The 16,164-nt window shown below is 61.5% G+C and overlaps 2 protein-coding genes across 2 annotated transcripts in view; both read right to left on the bottom strand.

Annotated features, from left to right (window-relative positions):
- The window catches only part of TPP1 (tripeptidyl peptidase 1), a 6,327-nt gene extending 5,676 nt beyond the window's left edge, over positions 1 to 651 (bottom strand). The window contains exon 1 of the mRNA XM_026048342.1: positions 600 to 651. Within this exon, the coding sequence (XP_025904127.1) occupies positions 600 to 651 (52 nt within the window). The remainder of the gene's footprint in view (positions 1 to 599) is intronic.
- A 2,254-nt stretch (positions 652 to 2,905) lies between these two features.
- The window catches only part of DCHS1 (dachsous cadherin-related 1), a 48,185-nt gene continuing 34,926 nt past the window's right edge, over positions 2,906 to 16,164 (bottom strand). Inside the window, exons 11-21 of the mRNA XM_026048343.1 lie at positions 15,810 to 16,049; positions 15,048 to 15,173; positions 14,585 to 14,794; positions 13,122 to 13,985; positions 12,576 to 12,689; positions 9,317 to 9,528; positions 8,993 to 9,147; positions 7,557 to 7,687; positions 6,798 to 7,084; positions 5,759 to 5,897; positions 2,906 to 5,540 (exon numbers count right to left, since the gene is read on the bottom strand). Of these exons, the coding sequence (XP_025904128.1) occupies positions 2,926 to 5,540; positions 5,759 to 5,897; positions 6,798 to 7,084; positions 7,557 to 7,687; positions 8,993 to 9,147; positions 9,317 to 9,528; positions 12,576 to 12,689; positions 13,122 to 13,985; positions 14,585 to 14,794; positions 15,048 to 15,173; positions 15,810 to 16,049 (5,093 nt within the window). The 3' untranslated portion in view covers positions 2,906 to 2,925. The remainder of the gene's footprint in view (positions 5,541 to 5,758; positions 5,898 to 6,797; positions 7,085 to 7,556; positions 7,688 to 8,992; positions 9,148 to 9,316; positions 9,529 to 12,575; positions 12,690 to 13,121; positions 13,986 to 14,584; positions 14,795 to 15,047; positions 15,174 to 15,809; positions 16,050 to 16,164) is intronic.

Raw genomic sequence — 16,164 nt, 5'->3', positions numbered from 1 at the left:
GCTGCTCCCGCGGCTCCTCTGCACTGCCCCCGGTGCCCCGCACTCCATCCCGACACCGGCGCCGGGCAGCCCCGGCCCGGCGGCTGCGTGAGGCCCGGGCGCTCGCTCTGCTCTGCTCTGCTCTGCTCTGCTCTGCTCTGCTCTGCTCTGCTCTGCTCCGCTCTGCTCCGCTCCGCTCCGCTCTCCTCTGTGGTGGCCAGGCCTCAGCGCAGCTGGAGCACCGCGGCCCCCCCGGCTGCCCAGCTGGATGCAGCTTGGAGCAAGGGCTTTTAAGTGGGATGAAATGCGCAGAGATTATTTGCTAGATCTGTCTGGCCGGCAAAGATTAGGGGTCTGTGACACAGCTAATTACTCTAACGAGCATCTGCTGCTGGCTGTGCTGCAGGCCGGGCGTAGAGCGGGAGCCCCGTGGGGTCWCAGACGGAGCGGGACCTCTGGGCCCGCTGCCCTGCGCGCCCTGGGCTTCCCGCGTGGCTCCGGCAGACGGGGYGAGTCCGGCCCCTGCACGGGAGCGCCCAGTGTGGGCCGCGCTGGGGAGAATGGCGTCATCCTGCTGCTCTCCAAAGCCCCCGTGGGGTGTGGGACACCGCGGGACGCACGCGGAGCCCTGAGGCTGGCATGGACGTAGCACGAGGTGCACAGCATGCTCATCTACGTACAAACAAGTGTGGTTTATTAAGGCATTTCTTTGAGAAGTTGGCACTTGGGTCCAGGCCGTGCTGAGCGGTCCGGTGTGCAGGCCTACGAGCAGCGCCCAATACATGCAGCTCAGCAAGACACGATACAAAAGGTAAAAAGTAGAAAACAGGAGTCGCAGTACAATGTGTAAAAATAAATAACTGGGGGCTTGGCTCCCGGCCAGGCTGGGCTGCCCCTGCCTGCCCCTGCCACGGGGCTCCCGAGCCTGCCCGGGCACGGGACGGAGCCGCCAGCCCCAGCTCGGCGTCTGCAGGGCCAGCTCGGCGCCCCCAGCCCCCTGCTCCCCGCAGGCCGCAGCCGTGACGGGGCCCTGCGGACCCCTGGGGCACCCAGGCTCCTGCGGCCCCTGGTCCCGTGGCGCTGCCCTGCGCCCCGCGGGCCGCCCCGGCCGCCAGCACTGCGGGGCCACGGCGCAGCAACGCGCCCGGGATGAGGGGACAGTGAGAGGACCTCTGTGGTGAGGGGGTGCCCGTGTGCCGCGCTGTGCTGGGGACAGGGCAGCATGTGGGAGCTTTGGGGTTGAAGTGCGACAGGGCAGCAGTGGCGGGCAGCTCTGGGCTGAAAATACCCGAGGAGCGGGCAAAAGTGGTGCGTTTTGGCCACAGTGGCAAAGCATTTTGGCTGGGTTGCTGTCAGCGTGTGGGCAGGTTTCATCTGAAAGTGGGAAGGAAAAAGGATGTGATAGGAAGGAGATTCCCAACCCCCTTGAACATCCCCCAGCCCTCTCTTGGCCAGGTGCCCCCAGCACTGCGCACATGCTGCCACAGTGCCCCGCACCGTGGCTTCGTGTGGGCCCCGGCGCCCAGGGGCCCTGCTCAGGAGCCGCGGGCCAGTCCCGGCCGTGCCCTGCTGCCACGCATTGCCCCACACATCGCCGTGGCGCGCCGCCCCACGCGCTGCTGGCCTCTGTGGCCACGGGGCCCGGGTGCGTAGCGCTGGCGCGAGGCTCCTGCGCGAGCGGCGCTGCCTTGGGCACGGGGACCAGCCCCCGGGGAGCGCGGCTCCCCCCGTCACACGGCGCGGTGGGACGGGGCAGTGCACGGAACCCCCGGCAGCGGCTGGTGCTGGCCCGTGGCACGCCGGCMCCGCGTCCCAGCCTGTCCCTGCACGCAGCACACGGCCGTGGGGGAGGCCTGTGCCCGCTGTGCCCTGCTGTGCAGCTGCAGAGGGGTGGCAGCGCGCGGGTTCCGGCTGCTGCCGAGCCTTGCTGCCTTGCGGGAGCCGGGACCTGTCACGCGGCAGCTCCTCCCAGCCCTGCTGCGCTGCATCGCGCTGACGTCCCCAGCGTGTCTGGCTGGCATCCCCCATGCCCCCTGGGCAGCATTGCCCCGATGCCCTCAGTCGGCCTCTGCACCCAGCTGGCATCCCCCAGTGCCCCAGTCTGACCGTGCACCTGGGTGACACCTCCCCGCCGTCCCCAGTCTGACCGTGCACCCGGGTGACATCTCCTTGCTGTCCCCAGCTGGCCTGTGCACCCAGACCGCATCGCCGCGATGCTCCCAACCTGCCCACGCACCGGGGAAGCACCACGGCAATGTACCCGGCCCATCCGAGCAGCAGCAGCCCAGCCAGCCAGTGGTCGGATGGCACCCGGCAGTCAGGAACAGCCTCTCTGGAAGGGGGCTGCTCACCGCCTGGTTCCCCAACCCTCGCGCTGGGGACAGGGCTCCCAGCGCTGGGGATGGGCCCCCCACAGCTGCGCGGGATTCCTAATAGGGCCCACATGTTGGTGGGAAGTGGAAAGGCCTTCCCCGATGGCCCTGCCATGCATGGCCAGCGCATCTCCCCTGGCACTGGAGCGGCCTCTGCCCCATCTCAGGCAGCGGGATCAGCCCTACGCTGGCCCCCGCAGGCAGCAGGAGAGAGGCAGGGCACCACGGTTCTGCCCAGGGACAGGCGCTGGGACAGGGTCAGGTCCTGGCTCAGCAGGGACGGCCCAGCYTTCTGCTGCAGCCAGGCTGCGCTGGGCCACAAGGAACGGAGTACCATGAAGCAAAGTTGCCCGCTGCCCTCGCTCTGGGACAGCACCAGGAGCTGCAGTCCACAGGCATCCCAAGTGGTGCCGAACCCGCCAGCCCACAAGGAGCGAAAGGGACCGCCGGCCCTGGCATACGCGGGATCCTGGCGGCCAGGGGCCCCGGCCAGGCGAGGTGCCAGGATGCAGGACTGCGCAGGGCAGCCCGGGCTCAGCCCCGCTCCGGGCCCCGCGGCCGTAGGCCACAGGGGCTAAATCCTGAGCTCAGCCTCCTCAGGGGGCTCCAGCGAGTGCTCGGCACTGATTGCAGAGGCGGAGGGACCCTGCGAGATGCCGAAGGGCGAGACGACGGGGGAGCGGGCAGCCAGCGGGGACAAGGACGGGGAGAAGCTGGGTGACATGGCGGAGGAGGAGATGGAGCCCTCGTGGCTGATGGGCGAGCGGCGCAGGGAGGACGGCAGCGGGAAGGTCCTGCTGGCCGGCGGCTTGGGGGGCACGGACTTGGCACCCGGGTGGGCCACAGCGGTGATGAGGGGCGGGGGGTCGATGCGGGGCTTGGGCTCGGCCTTGGGCTTGGCGGGGAAGGGCTTGCGCAAGGAGCTCTCGTCCTTGAGGCGGGCGATCTCAGTGAAGACGCTGGCCAGCGGTTGGAACTGGGGGCACCAGTTGAGCAGGTAATCCCAGTTGTAGCTGCCACGGAGCTCCTCGTCGCCRGCCACGATGGCGGTGAGCGAGCCCTCCGCACAGGGCTTGCCGTCCTCCGGGAAGGCGTAGTCCTGGGGCGGCGCGGAGACGCCGAGGCCGCAGCGCACGCCCAGGAAGGCGCTGCCGCCCCCGTCCTCGCGGTACAGCTGTGGCGGCCCGGGCAGCAGCAGCCCCGAGCCCTTCTTGCTCTTGAACCACTGGGCACTCTCCAGGGCCGCCGGCTCGCAGGAGATGTCCGAGAGCTGGTCGGCATCCTGCTGGATGCCAGAGTCGGGGCCACGGGCGGAGATGTGCTCCTGCATGGAGGCCGTGATGCTGGCCACGCGCGGGTACTCGTTGATCATGCGGATCTCGTCGTCCTCGGCCGCCTCGGCCGAGCCCCGGCCGCTGGAGTGYGAGGGGTCGAGGGAGCCGCCGCGCGTGTAGGGCCCCGCGGGCTCGGCGCCGTAGCCCGGCAGCGCCTGGTGGTAGATGTGCTCGGCGCCGGGCAGCGCCGGCTCCTCGCGGCCCAGCTTCTGCAGGGAGCCGCTCGGCACGCGGCCCAGCCGCCCGTCCCCCTCCGGCTTCTCGCGGCCGCGGCGGTGGCGGGAGCGCACCAGCGCCAGCACGATGGCCACGGCGGCCAGCACCACCACCACGCCCAGCGAGGCCGCCACCGCCACCACCAGCAGCAGGTTGAGGTCGGGCGCCAGGCCGAAGGAGGTGTGCGTGACGTCGATGGTGACCTGCGCCGCGGCCGAGCGGGACGCGGGCAGCGGGCTGCGCGCCTGCACCTCCAGGCTCATCTCGCGTGGTTCCCGCTTGGCGCGCCCGGCCCCGGCCTGCGGCTGGCTGTCCACCCGCAGGTAGATGGTGCCCGTGGTCTGGTTGACAGCAAAGTAAGGCGACGGCTTGGCAAGGGAATAGAGCACCACGCCGTCAGCCCCCTCATCCTCGTCCGTCGCCAACACCCGCCCGATGCTCTGTCCCTTCCGGGCGCCCTCTGGGACCTCAAAGTTGAAGGAGGGGCTGAGGAAGATGGGGTCGTACTCGTCCTCCCCTGTCACCAGCACCCGCACGGTCACGGTGGCCGAGGCGTTGCCAGCATCTGTGGCCCTCACCAGCAACTGGAAGGCTTTGGCTCGCTCATAGTCGAAGGTGAGGCGCGAGCGCAGCTCTCCAGAGCTGCTGTTGATGGCGAACGCATCCCGGCCCTCCACCACGCCGGGCTCCCCCACCGGCTGCTCTAGCACGGCGTACCGCAGCTCCCCAAAGATGCCGGTGTCCGCGTCGACGGCACGCAGCGTGGTGACCAGTGTGCCGGGCGGCAGGTTCTCCCGCAGGCTGGCGCTCACCACCTCCACTGGGAAGTAAGGCTTGTTATCGTTGACATCCTTCACCTCAATGGCCACCGGCACCAGCGCAAAGTGCTGCCCCGGCGCATCCGTGGCCTGCACCACGAGAGAATGCAGCGCCTGAGCCTCCCGGTCCAGGGGCCGCGCCAGGCACAGGGCCCCGGTGCTCTCGTGAAGCTGGAAGGTGCCGTGCTGGTCACCTGAGCTGATGCTGTAGCGCACACGGCCGCGGGGCCCCGAGTCGGCGTCCTGAGCTAGCAGGCGCAGCAGCTCGGTGCCCAGCGGCGCACTCTCGCTCACAGTGGTGCGGTACTCGGCTCGGGCGAACACAGGTGGGTTGTCGTTGACATCCCGCACGGTGATGAGCACGGGCACCGTGGCACTGCGCTGCGGCAGTCCRCGGTCGGAGGCTGCCACAGTGAGGTTGTAGACAGGGACGGCCTCAAAGTCCAAGGGCTCCACGAGCACCAAAGTGCCCTGCGTGTGAAGCTGCCCCCCGGCCCAGGCCACCCGACTCTCCACCTGGAAGGCATTGCCGCTGTTGCCGCTGACAATGGTGTAGTCAAAGCCTGCGTTCTCCCGGGAGAGGTCTGCATCACCCGCCTCCAGCGTCAGCACCGTGGTTCCCGGGCGCAGGTCCTCAGGAATGCTGGCGTTGTAGTGCGGTGCCTTGAAGCTGGGGCTGTGGTCATTCACATCCAGCACCTGCAGCTGCACTGTGGCCCAGGCCGACAGGCTGGGAGAGCCACGGTCACGGGCCTCCACCACGAGGTCCAAGGTGGGCTGGTTGGTATCGAACTCCACCCGACGGGTGGTGAACAGGGTCCCTGTGGGGGCACAGAGCCAGGGTTAACATGGGAAGCGGGGAGTCGTGCAAGGTAGCAGGGATATTGCCTGGAGGAACAAGCACCCAGGGAGCCATGTGGGGCGTCTCACTAGCCACCACGATGGCTCCTCCCCACCTGCCCAGGCCAGCACCTCCCTCCACAGACACTACCACCACAACCCGCAGCATGGGGTCCACAGAGCAGCCAGTCCCACGCACCRTTGCTGGGGTCGATGGCGACGTCAGGGCTGGGCATGGCCAAGTGGTAGGTGACATCTCCATTGCTGCCCGAGTCCGGGTCGGTGGCACTGACGGTGAGAATGGCGCTGCCGGCGGGCGTGTGCTCCGGCAACATCACCTGCAGGAAGATGGGGCCACTGCCAGTCAGTGCACACTGGGTGGGTCCTGCCTCCCAGGAGCTGCTCGGGGCGCCGCGAGGAGCTGTGGGACCTGCACAATGGCCAGGCTGAGCAGCTCAGCCCCTGCCAGCGCTGTCCCCACCTCCGTGCTCTGCCCCACATGCACAGCCCCCAGTCTGGCAGGGGGGACCTCTAGCCAAGGSCATCTCCCAGTTACTGATCCTTTAGCTGCCAAACTAAAGACCTCTAGAAGCTGTTGTTTTCTCTACAAAAGATAATCTAGACAACTCAAAACACCCCGTACCTTTTTGGTGTGTTGAGCTGAGAACACTTGCAAGTAGACAGGACTCAGTGCTCTCCTACCCCTGCAGTTTATTCCTGAACTTGCAACATCCTTTTTAAAACTGTGGCCACCAAAATGGAAAGCAGTAGCCAACAGGGCTTCTTTCTGAGGTCAAATGCAGAAGTTGACAAGCTTCCCTCATCTCCGCTCCAGAGATGCATCACACTGCACCAGTTGGATAGGCTTTTGCTCAGTGACCTGTCTGGGGAAGACCCCAGACTAACTCCTCACCAGAAACACTTGCCCAGGCCATTACACAGCTCCCACTGGTCCTGGTTTTCCCGTCCAAGGATGGCCTGCGTACAGCTGCACTGCTGCAGTGCTGTGTGGCCTCGGGACGTGCCAGGGACATGCCAGGGACAGCATTAGGGGCAGCAGGATGCAGGGGAAGTCCTGGAGGAGAGGGGCCAGGATGGGCTCAGCCCCATCTCCATGGAGCCCTTTGCTCTGGGCGGTCCTGGTGAGGCCAGGTGAGTCGTGCCAGGCAGTGCTGCAGCAGCAGCAGGGAGTTTGGGCTGCCTGGACCCCGCGAGCRTAGTGCCCACGTGCACAGTACCTGGTAGAAGCCCTGGCTGAAGGTCGGTGCATTGTCATTCACATCCTCCACRATGATGGTCAGGTTTGCCTCGGTCTCGTGGCGGGTGTCAGAGGCACGCAGGGTGAGGGTGTAGTGGCTGCGCTCCTCGTAGTCCAGTGGTCCTGTCAGGGCAACGTGTCCCCCGTACCGCAGCACGCTGAACGTGCCCGTGGCATCGCTGTCCAGCACCAACGTATAGGAGAGAGCGGGGCCCGAGTCCACGTCGTTCCCTGTCAGCTGGGCTATCTGGGTACCCAGTAGTGTGTCTGGGAAGAAAGAAGGCTTTAGCAAGTGCCCTGTCTCCCTGGAGAAGACACTGAGGGAAACAAAACCAGCCCAGAGACAGCAGCACTGAGGACAGTGGGGAGACACTGGCAGTGATGGGACCTCCCAGGGGCTGAGCAGGGCGGGCTGAGGGTGGCATGGGAAGGGGACATGCAAGTCATGGTCAGAGGGGAGGCATGTGAAGCTAGAGCCACTGCAGCACAGTCAGGAGCCGAGGATGCAAGGGGAGAGGAGCAAGCTTCCTCAGGATGGGGCTGAGGCACAGGGGCTGCTCATCCCCAGCCCCAGGCTGCCCTGAATGAGTCAATGTCCRAGGACAGGGGGGTTCAGCCAGCAARGTCAGCACAAGCCAGACCCCCCAAAAGGAAAGGGACCAGCTTCTCCCCCACCTACAGGCCCTCCACTCCATTGCTACGCAGCTCACATCACTTCAAGGGTCGGGGATGCACTTACTCTCTGGGATCCGCACCTCCCACGGTAAGGGGATGGTGGGGCTGTTGTCGTTGACGTCCATCACCACAACAGTCAGCGTGGCAGAGCCCACGAGAGGCGGTATCCCTCTATCCATTGCTGTTACCACCAAACTGTAGGCAAACACAAGGGCACAGCATCAGCACAGGCAGGACTCAGCATCARTCCACAAAGTTCACAGATGGGTGGCTGCAAGTGTGAGGAACAGCACCTGCAGGCACAGCGCCCGGACCTTGCAGAGGGCTCTGCGTGCGGCTGAGAGCCTGCAGTGTGTACAGGTGGTAGGGGATGTGTGCACAGCACCTGAAAGTACTGGGGCGTGGATATGTGCACAGCACCTGGCACAYGTGGTGGATGTGTGCACAACCTGCGGAGTGTGGAGAAGTGGCAGATGCACATCTGGAGCACATGCATGGAGGGCAGCGCTTTTGTGCCCGGCCCCTGGAACATCCAAGTGAACGGTGGATGTGGGCACCATGTCTGGATCATGTAGTGGAGAGCTCCTGTGTTCACAGCTCCTGACACATGCACAAGGGACAACCCTCCTGTGGTGAAGAGCATTTGTGGGGCAAGCCCTTAGTGTAGGGCAATATAGGCACAACGCCCGGGAGGGTGCAGAGAATACAGCTGACAGCATTCAGAGCAGAGAGAGCACAGCTGGGGAATGCATGGAGGCTCTGTGTGTGGGGAAAGGTGATGGACATGTGAGTGAAATGATTGCCCAAAGTCTTTCCATGTCTAGAAAGTGGGCAGAGAGTTATCCAGACATCAGAATGTTTGTATGGGGGGGTGGAATATAAGCTGGGGTGGAGTGGTGGCGCTTGTGCCCTCTGCCTAGACCACACATACACAGGAGGGTGGGAAAAGACTTGAATCCACTGTGGAGTGTGTGCCCTTATCTTGCATGCTTGTGCCTGGAACAACTGCAGGATGTGTAGAACACATGGTGAGGGGCCCAGAGGAGGTGGGCTTAATACAAGAGGGCTTGCAAGAGCATTGGGGCAGTGCAGAGCTCCTGGAAGATGTGATAGTGCAGGAGGGTGCACTATCCTCCAGGGAGGACTGGGAAAAGACTTCAGGGTCTATGGCCTGGGTTAGTGAGGCAGGAGAAGGAATGGACACGGCCCTTCAAAGCAGTCCACCGCCTGCYTCACGATTTTCACAGATTTGCTGAGATCAAGCTGAGCCGCGCACTGTCTCATCTCACGGCCATCTGTCGTGCCCTTGGGACTGTTTGCTGCCCATGTTTCAACTGGGCCCTACTTTCCACTGCTGTGTGGCAAAAGCATTTTACAGATTGGGTTCAAACAGCTTTGGATGGCATCAAGGATCAGAAGATCCTCTGCCGTCTTAGGGATGCTGCTCCATAGCTATGACCACCTCCCATCTGTGGCACCAATTGGCCTGGCCCCACTCACCGGGTCTGGGACCAGATCTCCCTGTCCAGGATGGCAGCTGTGGTGATGGTGCCAGTCTGAGGATCGATGTGGTACAAGCCAGTCATCGGCAAGGACTGATTGATGGCATAAGTCACCTGCCCATTTGCCCCCTGATCCAAATCATCTGCCAGGACCTGCAAAGTCACATTGAGCAGTGTTTGTGTAGCACKGCAAACCAGAGCACCGCTGGCTAGACCTACAGATCTCTACGTCCCAGCCCTAGCCCCAGGACCACCCCCACCTCTTCATCCCACAAGSGGCAAGCTGAGGGCCCAGGTGTCTCTGCTTTGCCTCCAAAGTTACCTGGATGACTGGGGAGTCATAGCTCTGCGACTCCCAGATGAACGCCACGTAGTTCTGCAGCTGGAAGCGTGGCAGGTTGTCATTGACATCTTGCAGGTTAAGGTTTATGGCCATAAAGCCAAAGGAAGCTGTTGTCTCTGCCTGGACCACGAGGCGCAGGCGAGGGCTGGCCTCAAAATCCAGGCTGCTGGAGTCCTGAACTGAGATGGCACCTGGTAGAGGGGAGAGAGCAGGAGCGGGTTGCCAGGGGAGAGGTGGGAGCGATGCACTGCCACATCTCTTCTGTCTCCCCGCGCTCAGTCCATCCTTCTACTCATCCATGCATTCCCAAGGTATGGAAGATATACTGAGCTCCTCCAAGCCCTCTCCCAAGCTCAGAGCCCCAACAAGCTGCCTGGGATGGTACGTCTTGTCTGCCTCATACTCTGAGGTACCTCAGAGACCCCCTGATCCTGTTAGCTCTGCAAGCAAGKGCCTCATGYACAACTCATGACCTGACAAAGCCGYCCATTGCATTGACCGGACTGCTCAGCTTCCCCTTATACTCCAGTGTACAGTAGTTCTCCCACTGGAAATCCCATTGGAGCTATGGTCAGTTTGAGAAAGAAATGCCCCATGTCAAATCTCATATTCCCAATAAGTTTATCAAGCCCCCAGACAAAGTCATCTAACCAGAGCTATGGGTCTAGGCCTGGTAAAATCGCCCAAGTGACACTGTGGGACAAATACGCATTCTTACACTCCTGAGCCACTATGCCAGGCTCTCACAGCAAGAAAATGTTGCCTTCCCATCCACTAAAACAATTGGCAGCATTTCCACAGGGATGCATCCAAACGTAAGGAGAAGGAACTGAGCTCCTGCTGCTAAATTCCTGCCTCAGGGAAGAGTCTCCAGTTTATTTCAGCCTCTACATGCAACCATGAGGTGAACTAGTCAGGCAGCAGGGATGTAAGTACTGGGCATGCGGAATGGCTCTGTGGCCTCAGACAAGCTCAGATTTGGCATAAGACCTTTGCTGCCAGCTCTGCATGATGGCCTAAGTGCAGATAAACACAGCTGAAACCAGGCCATACATGTAGGAAGGGAAAACGCAGATCACAGATTCTCTGAGGAGCAGCTGTGTCCTCAGCTCCCGCACCTGGAGGGCTGGGAGCCAGCTGTGCTCCGCTGTGCCCCTAGTGCCATCGGGCTGCTGGAGAAGGCCCCATGTAGAGGTCTCGGCCCAAGCAAATACACGGAAAGCAGTCATAGCAGCCTCCTCGTGGCAGACAGTTGCTGCCTGAGGCTGTAGGAGAACGGGCACGGGTGAGGACGTCCCCATGGCTCCCCYGCTCCAGCCTCACGGAGGGCACCTCGGCACAGGGGGCAGGACTCCTCGGCCATGCCCAGCTCTCGCACTTCTCCTGGGGACATCAGTCCTCCTAGAGAGGGGGCAAGCTTGAGGACAGCGTAGGTCAGTCCCAGAGGAGGGCCTGGCACCAGGAAGCGTTTCATGGATGGACAAAGGGGACCCAAGGAAGAACATATTCTCAAGGAAAAATCCCGTGCTTTGGGCACTTTGTCAGGGGGAACTGTTTGCTCATTGAGATGAAGTGACATTGTTACGGCAACTACAGCCCAGCCAAGACATGGCCAGGCAGCTCAGGAACAGCAGTCAGGCACAGCCTGAGGAGATACGGACCAGAGGAACATGAACGCACAGGGATTCTGTGAGGATCCAGGGTGCTCTTCTACAACCAGGTCAGACCTTCCTGCAGCTCAGCATGACAGTGGCTCAGCCACATGTGCAGCAGGGCCCTGCTCAGACCACCCAGGACAAGAGAGATGGTTCTGCTTGCTGGGTCTCACCCTCCCACACTGGGRAGAAGATTCTGCTGCACAGGGTGAGAGGAGAGGGGCTCTGCCAGGCCTGTCCCAGCCATGCTGCTTGAACAGCGACTTGGCTCAAAGCTGCTGTGGTGGCTGCAGCATTTGCAACAGCCTCTTCGGGCCGGGAGGGCCAAGGTCCCCCAGCAGCTGCTGCTGTTGCACAGCCCAGCTCTGACCTAGGCACAGGGAGGAGGAACAGCGCTGGTGGCCCTGGGGACAGCCTGGGCATTGCTTGGGGCTGCCTTCATTCCTGGATCATGACAGAAGCCATTTAGACATTGTCCAAGAGGCCTGGCTGCATGTGGTAGCTTCGTGGCTGATAGCTCAGAGACCAGAARGGATTGGCCACAGTGCCACCCATTAGCTCTTCCTGTCCTTCATAAACATATCAGATCCACGCCAGCTCCACTGTCACTTCTGAACAGTAGTTCGAGGTAAACTCCTTCCTCTGGTGGTGTGGAAAGGTTGGCCCTTCACAGGTGAGAATCCCCAAGCAAAGCAGCCTTCCCCAGCTCGATCTGGGCAAGACCTGGGTGGCCTCTCCCCTGGCCTCCCAACACCCACACTGAGGCTCGCTTGGAGCAATGACTCAAGGCTGTGAACTGCTCACGGTGCTGTCAAATGCCAAGGACACCCACATGGCAGCAACGGGGATGCGTATGGCTGCCAKGGGTTTCCTGAAGACATTTGTGCATGGCTGAGCATTTACCACCGTGCCCATGGCCAGCTGCAGTGGACAGTGGTTCATGGGGGGCCGGGAGGCTGCATGTTGCACCACCAACAGCTGGCAGGGCCTGCACAAGCCTCTGCGGGCTGCAGAGAGCACARGCACCTGGCCTGGAAGAGCTCTAGGAGCCTGGGACCTGCCCCTGGCCGCACAAGCACCAACATGCCATCACTGCACAGGGAGCAGGGTTGCACAGAGGGCGGGCTTCCATTCAAACATCCCCTGGACAGTGGGTCCTTGTTTTAGTGTCATCTTTGGTATTATACAGAGGCAATAGAAAGGGGCAGCTGAGGGGCCTGACAGGGGCCCCAGCACAGGACAGGGTGCCTGGCTGGACTTGCCACTGAAGGCAGGGGCTGCTCCCAGGTAACCCCTTGGCGGCAGCACCTGCATCTGCTAAATCCCAAACTGGGCTTTATCTTATCTTTCTTATAAGAACTCTAGCTAGCAGGGAACAAAACCATGCCAAGAGCTTTGCTAGCACCTCTGGGTGACGAAAGGACAGTACCCAGGTCCAAGTCCTAGAGCTGTCTAATTTTGTGGCACAGGAATGGTATCCCAAGGCCTTGGGGGCTCTGTGCTTTGCGATAACTGAGTGGGCAAAGGCAGAGGCCAAGTGACCCCCCCGCCTTGCTGCTTCCCCAGGGATCCCAGAGCTGTACCTGAACTGGGCTGGATAAGGAAAGCATTCTTCTCGTTGCCACTGACGATGCTGTAGRTGATGCGCCCAGATGAGCCGCCCATGTGCGTAGCTTGGATGCTCACCACCTCTGTGCCTGGAGGGAGGGAGCAGTGTGAAGGGGCAGCAGAGCCTGGGGGCAGGCAGCAGGGTGGCAGCTGGGCAGCACGTGCTGTACCCCAGTGACACAGCTCTGCCTGGAGACATGAGATCCAGTGGAAAGATTTGGGCTGGAAGCCAGGATCCCCGGGGATTGTCCATAGCACTGTTATGGTCTGTGAGCCCTGGAGACCTCTCAGGAACATCTGCGATCATCTGTAGTGACCTGAGCATGCCAAGGCAAACCCCTACGGATTACCACCCTCAACACTCAAGGCACCACCAGGCTCTGCTGTCCCCCGGCTATCCCCAAGCATCAATGGGGCTCCCCAAGACCGTGCAGTAGCCTCTGAGCCCCACCCCAACACTAATGCCAGCTCTCTCCCACCATCCTGTCAGATCTCCTCCTGGCACCCTGCCCAGCTGATACCTGGAGCAGCATTCTCCAGCAGAGCCACTTCACTGGTGCTCCGGGGAAAGCGCAGCCCTCGGTAGGGCTCTTCCTGCAAGTGGATCACCACCACACCGGTGGAGGAGAGTGCTGGTTGCCCCAGGTCCGTGGCCAGGATGAAGAGGGTCCTCTGGCGCTGGCTGAGCGAGCCCAGGGGCTGCAGTAGTTGGATATCCCCTGTGTAGGAGTTGATGGCAAAAGCAGGGTTGGGAGTGGCAAGACGGTACAAGATGGAGGCGTTGGCACCTGCATCCCTGTCCTCTGCCCTCATGGTGGCCACAACCTGCTTGAGAGGTGTGTGACGGGACAGGGTGACAGAGAGCGGGCTGTGCAGGAAGGCAGGGGCATGGTCATTGATGTCCTGCACTGTGACCGTGATGCGCACAGCCGTGCTTTTGGGCTCCCACGGTGCTAAGTCCACAGCTTTGGCCAGGAAGCTGTAGCTGGCGTGGCGTTCCCGGTCCAGGGCATGGGCACTTGTGATGCGCCCACTCTGTGGCTCCACCTGGAACATGCCCAGTGACTCATTGCCCAAGTAGTAGGTGACTTGCCCGTTGGTGCCCTCGTCAGGATCCTGAGCCACTAGCTGCAACACCAGGCTGCCAACGGGAAGATCTTCCGGCACCTCCACTGTATAGGYGGCCTGAGCAAAACCAGGTGCATTGTCATTTATGTCGAGTACCCGCACACTCACTGACATGGTGGCACTGCGTGGAGGGGTGCCATGGTCTTGCACCACCACCGTGAGGCTGTATGAAGCAACTTGCTCCCGATCAAGGGCACGTGCAGTGGAGAGGATGCCAGAGACAGGGTCTAGGCTGAAATCCTGCCCAGGGTCTCCATCTGGAAAGACAATAGGGATGGTAAGAAAGCATGACTACRAGTTGGTGAAGGCAGAGGGAGAGAACTGTCCTATGCTGTCCAGGGAGGACAGCACAGAGCACATTCCAGCATGAGCTGGCACGGAAAGTCATGTGAATCTGTTCCCTGCAAGACCCCACAATGATTAAATTTCCTTGGTCCAGTGGTGAGTGTAAGAATGGATTCTACCCATCTCTACCAGCTCCTAGATCAGGACTGCTTCCCTAGGGAAGCTTCCAATATGGCATGACACCAGCAAAGAGACCTTGCTTTGCAGTCTGTAAATTCATCACACCAGAGCAGGCAAGCAAGTAGTAGTCTGGAGCTAGTCTGGGCCTGAGGAACCAGCCTGAGGCTGAAGCAGCCTATGTGCATCTTGGAATGCTCTTTACTGAGGCAAAAGAACTACAGGTCTGAGAGAAGGAAGCAGCCACCTGTGGTCTGGAACAGGCAGGAACAGAGGCAGAACAAGAATTGTCACAGCTGATGCTTTCCAGAGCTGCTGGTGTCCCAGGGAGAATAAAGCTCACCCTTGAGCAGGGATTAAGATGCAGAGCTCCCTGTATCCTTGTGCTCCTCACCTGTCATGCGGTACTCCAAGCGCCCGTTGTCACCTCCATCAGGATCGGTGGCCCTCAGTGTGTAGAGTGCCACGCGGCTCTGGTTCTCAGGAACCTCAAGGGAGCAGGACTCACTCTCCAGCTGTGGTGCATGGTCATTCTCATCCCCTACTGTGATCCGCACAGTTGCCTTGGAGAAGTTGGGAGGCAGGCCGCCATCCCGGGCATAAACTGCAGGGACACAGCAAGAGTGCTGCAGGGATCCGCTAGCTGAGAGCTACTGCCAAGGCTGCCACCAGCACATGCTCAGACAACTGCAGGGGCAACCAGGCAGGGCATCACCAGCATTCCCTTCTGCTGTGCCCACCCAGCTGCCCTGCACACTGCCCTGCACGAGTGGTGATGAGAACCCATCTGCCCCCTCCCCACGTCTCACCCACCGCCTTCTGCCACCCAGCCCTCCCAGGCACCAGCACAGCCATACCTGTCACCACATGCTGCTCCTGCTCCTCACGGTCCAGCGCTTGCGTGGTAACAATAAGCCCTGTCTGTGGGTGAATGGAGAACGGCCCTCCGGAGAGACCTCCGTAGAACACCTGCCCATTTGCACCTGCGGGGGTGGGTACACTTGAGGACAGCTCACCAAAATCTACAGAGCTTCTCACGGGGCTCTGAGCCCTGCATCTGCCTCCTTCCAGACTCCCACCCAGAGCGTTGCACATCACGGAGAGGATGATCCCATCCCCCAGCAAAGTTGGGGGCACAGTGCTTCTTTCCTGTGAGGGTGCCAGAGCCCTGGCACAGGCTGCCCAGGGAGGCTGTGGAGTCTCCTTCTCYGGAGGTCTTCAAAACCCGCCTGGATGCCGCCCTGCGCCACATGCTCTAAATATCCCAGCTTAAGCAGGGATGTTGGACTAAATGATCTGTAGAGATCCTTTCCAGCCTCAAGGATTCTGTGAGACGTGCAGAGGAAGGCCCCAATCCAGTACAGCTTCAGGAACATGATACAAAAAACTCCTGATAAAAGCAGGAGGAACAATAACCACTGCCTTGAAAAGCAGAGGGAATCACAGTCGTGTCCTGATTCTGCTTCCCTCAGAGGTCAGCCCTTTCTCACTTCCTCCAGGCCAGCTGGTGACCCCCCTCCATGGATCCCCAGGCTTGTGGGGCTGGGGAATRGCTAAGAGTGCATCCCATATGGGTGTTCCATCCAGCCTGGCAGCTCACCCGCGCCCTGCATTCTCACCTAAGTCCTGGTCCATGGCCAGCACCCGCAGAACAGGGCTGCCTTTTGGCAAGTTCTCCATGACGTGAGCCTCATACTCAGGCCTCTCGAAAACAGGAGCCTCATCGTTGACATCCAGGACCAGCACGGAGAGCAGCTGCGTGGCTGAGCGTCGCGGGAAGCCGTGGTCTGTGGCCACCACGGTGAGGTTGTGCTGTACCACCTCCTCCCGGTTGAGCGCCCGCATGATGGAGAGGGCACCTGAGGACACAAGGAGAGGGGAACGCTGGGACTACAGCCCAGGGCTCTGAAGGATCCCGGGAGAGAAGTTTTACAAGGCCGCAGGCACTGGGCTGAGCCCAGGTCAGTCTTGTCT

This window comes from Nothoprocta perdicaria, unplaced genomic scaffold (assembly GCF_003342845.1).
Source record: "Nothoprocta perdicaria isolate Ctin4 unplaced genomic scaffold, notPer1 scaffold_535, whole genome shotgun sequence".
Classification (NCBI taxonomy): domain Eukaryota; kingdom Metazoa; phylum Chordata; class Aves; order Tinamiformes; family Tinamidae; genus Nothoprocta; species Nothoprocta perdicaria.
The sequence above is the reverse complement of the archived record's forward strand: the minus strand, read 5'-3'. Positions and strand labels throughout refer to the sequence as shown.